General features: G+C 36.1%; 1 protein-coding gene across 1 annotated transcript; it reads right to left on the reverse strand.

Moving 5' to 3' along the window:
* Positions 1 to 231: 231 nt before the first annotated feature.
* LOC101466488 (chemerin-like receptor 1) lies at positions 232 to 6,235 on the reverse strand. Its single transcript, XM_004541593.4, has 3 exons — positions 6,151 to 6,235; positions 5,352 to 5,437; positions 232 to 2,644 (listed from the first exon to the last, which is right to left on the reverse strand). The coding sequence occupies exon 3, from the start codon at positions 2,628 to 2,630 to the stop codon at positions 1,533 to 1,535; it is 1,098 nt and encodes a 365-aa protein (XP_004541650.2). The 5' UTR covers positions 2,631 to 2,644; positions 5,352 to 5,437; positions 6,151 to 6,235; the 3' UTR covers positions 232 to 1,532.
* Between the last annotated feature and the right edge of the window lie 638 nt (positions 6,236 to 6,873).

The raw sequence follows: 6,873 nt of genomic DNA on the forward strand, positions 1-6,873 counted from the left end.
ACTCTTCCCCTGCAGCTGAGCATTAGATATCAGTGTAACACACTGCCTAGAATACAGTTATGTGACATCATCATCAATGAATATGAACTAGATGGAAGTGATCATGGCTTTTAAATTTTTTGCTGACTTTGACTACATGTCTGCTTTTACTTATTTCTGTTGCACTCTCTCTCTTTGCCATCTTCATCCAGCTTTCTCCCTTTCTCCCTGGCTCTGTAACTGTACTGTAAACAAACGATGAAACCAAATTTGACCAGAATGGGAATAGAGAACTTTAACAAACTAAGACAATAACCTCTTGTGATAATGGCCCATACTGTTTTTCACACCATGGCTGATAAATAAATAAAATAAAATGTATGTAAGTAAATTAAATACTTTTTGTTCAGCGAATAAAACAATACAGGAACAGTGAATAAATGAGGATCACTACTGTCACTATTTATTGACGTCCCTGGGGTTAAAAAACTTTAAAAGAGAGAAACTATCAGTGAGATTGTCTGATATAGACATATATGTTACTAATGGAACTGTAGGAATGTCAAATATTTAATATAAAATGTAAATGTTTACATGAAAACTCAATGGTGGTCAGCTCATAATAATATATTAACATAAAACATAACACGGATTATTAATACATGGAAATGAATGGCAGACTTCATGAGTTAGTTAAAGCAAAATAAAATAAAATAAAATAAAATAAAATAAAATAATAATAGCACAAAGTTAATGCAGAGCTGTGAGCCAAAGAGGCAAGAAAAACAACACAGCACAGAAATAATACATCACAGTACCATTTGTACCATTAGCTGTTTCCATAATTTTATGAGCGGGGTTTATTTGAAATTTTGTTTATTGGAACAAAATTAAACAAAATTTCATTCATTAAAGGTTTATAAAGATTTATAAAGATTTACTCTGGAGTCATGTTTACAGCTAGTAAAAAGTCTCAAAGAAATTTTCTATTAAAGGTTTTAACATGTTTATGTACCTCATATACAGCCTTATACCTCAGTAATCTAATCTGACTTCTCTCTGCTCTGCCTGGTGTTCACTGACTTCATGTCACTGGGAGAGTGTGTCTCCTCTTCCTGGAAGGCTCTCCAGCACATTCAGGATGGATTTTCGTATTTCAGCCTTAAAATCTTGTCTCAAGAAGACATACAGCAGTGGATTCAAGCAGCAGTGAAGAACGACCAAATTTTTGGCAACAAAGATCCCAATTGAATGGCATAGTGAATTTTTTCATTTGGTGGAATAAATACTATCAGCTGAATGACAGGGAGTCCAGCCCAGAAAAAAGGCAACAATAATGGAAGCAATAACATTGTATAACTGCTTTTAGTTCTATAAAAAAGTAACCTGAATGGACTGCTGTGATTCATAGATTCATGCAGTCATGTATCAGATTAATACTATGGCTAGTAAAAAAGCCCCAAAGCATTTTAAGATATTTTTGAAACATTTAGAATCATTTTTAAGATAGTTGTCACAATTGTCTGCCATTTACAGTTTAATTATTTGGTTTCTTATACCTCAGTATTCAAATCTGAGCTATTTTTGCTTTGACTGGTGACCACTGACCCTGTGTAAGTGCGAGTGCGTGTCTCCTCTTCCTGGAAGACAGTCTCCAAAACATTTCGGATGGATTTGCGGACTTTGTCCTTAAAATCATGGCCCATGAACACATACAGCAGTGGATTGAAGCAACTGTTGAGAAAGGCCAGACTGGTGGCCAGAGGCATCCCGACACCTATGACAAGATCTAATGTGTTGCTCTGAGTAGCAGACGTGAATTTCACTAGTTCAATTACACCAATTATGTAAAAGGGAGCCCAACACAGGAAAAAAGTGACAATAACAGCAGTGACAATTTTAAACGTGCGTGTTGATTGGCTGGCCATGGTGCGGTTTCTCCTCAGATGATGGATTAGGACAGCATAACAGGACACAATGACAGTGAAGGGAACTGCAAATCCCAGGAAGAGACGAGTGATAGTCATGGCTAGATGACGAAACTGAATCACAGATGGTGCTGTATAGTTATCAGAAAGAGCATAGTTGCTGAAACAGAGGATTTGGTTTTCAGACATTTTCTCAGTGTCCCTGAAGATGAAATATGGAGCACTGAGAATCAAAGCAACCACCCAAACACACAGACTCACATAGGATGCTTTGCGTACATTTCGGTGGTTCTGAGCCCAGATAGGCCACACCACAGACACACATCTGTCCACACTGATCACCACCAGAATGTAGACACTGGCAAACATGTTCAGAAAGCTGATGGTGGTGTTCAGCTTGCACATGAACTTGCCAAAAGGCCAGTGGAAACCTGAAGCTGTGTAAGTCACACTCAGGGGAAGAAATGCAGTGAAGAGGAAGTCAGCCACAGCAAGGTTGAGGTACCAAACTGTGTTAACAGTTTTCTTCATCTTGAACCCGGTCACCCAGATAACCACTCCATTCCCGAGCACGCCGAGGACAAAGGCCACGGAATAAAGGATTACAGACATTGTGTTGAGAGACTGTTTCAGCCCATCATACTTGTCACCATACACAGAGTCATTTTTATCAGGTGCAGCAGTTGTATTAATTTGATCGAAAGAGTTGTTGGTCATCTTCATCAATGTCTTCAGATCTGCATAGAAAAAAACATGAATTTATGTAAAAGTCATTTTTGATATTGATAATAATTCTGTCTTCACATATTGCACAGAAATATAAATTAATTACTCTTAAATTAATGTTTAATTTATAGTTAGTTATGAATCTTAGACAATAAAGGCTCAAAATGAACAGCAAATAAAATGCATTTAGCAGTGAAGGTCATCACTTGTAGTTGAGAGCACTGTTTTCAGCTCAAATTAGATTATAATCCATCCATTCAGTGTTAATGGCTACTTCAGTTCATGATTGCACTACTGTGGCAGCAACATTCACAATGTGATATGAAAATTCTTAACTGGCTGCTGAGCATAATGTATGCATGTAGTCACAGTTATCAGGAAACTGAAGAGTGTCCAAATCAGCAATGATGTTACAACACTAAAAGAGTATGTCACCGTAATTTCCCAACAATTGAACGCAAACACGAAAAAATAAATATCTGACCAAGAACTTCAGAAAAACTTAAATTATTCTTAAAATTTGCAGTCCTAAAAAAAAAAGTATAAATTTTTATTTGTTGGAACTGATTGAAACAGAATTAGAAGAAAAACAATTCAGACTTGTAGAACGCAAAGGAACAACAAATGCTATATTGATAAGCGTCCCAGAAAAAGCAGTTAAACTTCAAAAATATCTGTACTCATGTTTTATTGATGACATGAAATCCTTCAGCACTATCAGCTACAAAAATCTAATAGTTATTATTAGTTCTGAACAATGGCAAAAAAAGACCTATTATGAAGAACATGCACTTGGAACAAACTGTGGCAATCAAAAGTGACAAAGAAATTTTCACTTCTGGTTTCGAAATTTGTCAAACTCAGAAGTGGTGTAGGGCAAAGTTGTGTGTTGTCAGCTGATCTGTTTCCTCTATACAGTGATTATATCTTGCGAGATTAAAGGAGTGCCAGGCATTGTGGTTGATGGGCACCTCATTAATAACCTGAGATGTGCAGACGACACTGTAATCAATTCAACATCTACAGAAAACAAATACTTATTGTATATAAGAAGAGTGAAGAAGTGGGACGGACATTAAGTCCCACATTCATTTTCTTGAATCTCAAGTAAACTTAGACAATGATCATTTCCAAAAAGAAAGACAATATAGTGCAACATCATACTAAAGAATTCCACACAACAAGGCAATAAGTTTAAATATTTGGGTATTACTGTGAGTAATGAAGATTGTTACGTAAAATCAAGATTTGGATTGCAAAAGGAAAGAAAGCTACCTCTGCAAGGACTACAGTTGATTGACAAATTTCCTTCAAGACAAGAAAGAGAGTCCTAGATGTCTACATCACACCTATCTTCATGTATGGAAGCAAAGAACGACCGACTAATGCAGAGGTTTTAAAATGCGCACACACCAAAAGATCATTAAATAAAACATCAGAGAGACAAGCAAGACTCTCTGGGACAAGTACTGAAAAAGGACAATTGGAATTAAATCTGGAAAAGATTGAAGGGAACAAAGACAAGGCAGAAGGCGAGAAACCGTCACTGGCAGAATACAAGACCGAAGGAAGAAAACACCAAATGAGTTGCTGGACTGTGTGAGAGAGAGGGCATCTAGTCTAAACGCCAATGCCATCCAATAAGACACTTAAGAAGAAGAAAATATGTATGGCTCTTCTGTCAGGTGTGGGTTGATGTGCAGTAGAAGAATATCAGAACAAACTGTGACACATTAATACAACCTAGACTAAACTATGTGTATTTAATATGCTCAATTAAACTTAATATGCTCAATTAAAAAAGATCATTTAAATGATAGGTGATATTTTTCAGCTTTGTTGGCCACTTGTTGACTGACCCATGAAAAGTGGTTTCTCAGTTTACTAAATAAAATAACTATTAAAGGGTTTTTGACAATCCAATCACAGGTTTACCTAATCGTCCATTTGATGTACTAAACGTTGGGCAATTACATCCATCATAATGGTCATGATGGCTGTGTGGGTTTGGGTGAGAATGTGGACTTTAATACTCACTGTGCAGTTGTTGAGCAACACTATGTCAATGGAATTGGAAAAAACCCCAAATTAAATTACTGCTTGTTTTTCTTCAGTGAAAAAGACCTTTACTTAACCTCTAGGTCTGACAGATGATAACAAACTTCTGCAGTTACTCTAACTGCTTGCACCATGCTATATTTGGCTGCCTACATTTATGTCTGCCTGCAGCTTGGTTTAGATGTATTAGTCAACACATTTTGACGAATAAAGAGGTCAAAGAAGTTATAACTGTGCAAAGAACCTTACCGGCAATTACTTTAAAAGTCACTACCCTCATGAAAGTAATGCTGTCTCTTAAGTTCAGTGGTTTAACTTAATTTTAAGAAATTAGCCTATTTGATTATTTAACACTACACTTCCAGTGAATAACTATCCCAGCAGTCAGTGTTTCTACGTTATGCAATAGTGTAAAAAATGAATTTCCTTCTTTTTAATTTTTTTTATATATGTATAAATATATATTCCATCCATTCATGCATGCATATAGATATTCAGGGAACTGAATTTTTGGGGGCTGAATCTTGAAAATGTATTAATCATGAGTGACTTAGTAATTAAAAACTGGGAAAGTCTTAAGTGTCAGAGGTTTATCTATTAAAAAGTAAATACATGATGATTTTACAATCGTACAACAGCAAAGTAACAAAGACGGCATACCTTTAGTAAAGCTCTCTTGTTGGTTGTTGAAGAATCTTCTGCAGATGAATGCCTCATCAAACTCTGACAGGTTATTATAACTGAGACTAATTTGTGGGTCGTATTTTGCCATTTATAACAAGGCAGATCCACCGGAAGTTTGCAAAAGTTTGCAGACAAATGAAAGAGAAAGAAAAAATGAGAGACAGCACTGTTGCATTGTCTTCAGCATGGCCTTAGTATCACTATCTTATTTTGCCATTTTCCTCCAGTTTCTTTCTTAACTCTCTAAGGCAGTGGTTCTCATACCTTTCACAATGAGTATCACCTCATGACATATATGGCTCTTGAAGTACCACCCTTATGACTGACATTAAAGTACAGCAGTACACCACATACAGTTCACACGAGACAATTTTATTTCTTATATAAATGTTATTTATTTTAACTGTCATAAACAGGATGTGACAAGTGATAATACCACTTGTCAAATCCTAATACCACTAGAGGGAGCTCACATACCACAGCTTGAGAACCAGTGCTCTAAGGCAGCTGTGCTATGAAACAATCTGAGGAAAACCAAGGTATCTCCACAGTCAGTGGCATATATTATAAAACAGTACAGATTGTAAAACATGAACCTTTCAGCTCATTGTACCTACATTCCTAATGGGTTTCTTTCTTTCTTTCCTTGTTTTTACTCAAGAGCATTCACACTGAATTAGGTTACAGATGTGGGTTACAGAATAATTATTACCTCTATAAAGTCACCACCTATAAAAAGTCTTTAAATGTTATAAAGCATAAAGGAAAGACTTACCAGATCTCTAGGAAAGTACAACTGAATTGGGCAGAGAAAGAACAAGGTGTTTAATGAATCCGCTGGTGTGGAAGTACGGAAAGGTTTTCAAAGGAAGAGGTTGTTAGGTTGGCTCAGGTTTACTGATTTGGAGATAAAGTTAAGGGGGTGAGGCTGAGATGGTTTTAAGACGTGCAGAGGAGGTGGATAACTAAAGGGACCAACAACAGAAGAAAATCGAGCATTGAGCAACAGAAATCAGAATGAAAACTGTTTTTCCCTGTCTATCAACATCCTGTTTTGCAGTCTTGTTTAACTCTACTTCTTACTCTAAAAGTCAACTGTCCACTTCTTGTATTTTTTCATGTCATGGAATAATTCCATGACATTGCAAGGAATTGTAAAACTGCTTGTGGAAACACCTTATGTGTTGTGATCAGAATGTAAACTGTAGACCTACAATATGAGCGGGAAAGCAGTTAAGCTAAAAATATGTTATTGATCGAAATGTTATTCACAAAAACAACTAAAAACATTTTGTCAAGTGTTCATAAATAAGTTTAAATTATATGGTAATATAAAATATATACCAAAGCTGCTGAGTTTGTTATGATTTTGTGATTCATTATTTTGGATTCAATAGATTTTAGGACTATCAGCTGTGTACCAACCTGACTTCTGCACAACACAACTGATGGAGTTCATCATGAAGCGCATTGAGAGTAGACCAAGAGTTCACAGCAC

This window comes from Maylandia zebra, linkage group LG11, assembly GCF_041146795.1.
Source record: "Maylandia zebra isolate NMK-2024a linkage group LG11, Mzebra_GT3a, whole genome shotgun sequence".
In the NCBI taxonomy this organism is placed as follows: domain Eukaryota; kingdom Metazoa; phylum Chordata; class Actinopteri; order Cichliformes; family Cichlidae; genus Maylandia; species Maylandia zebra.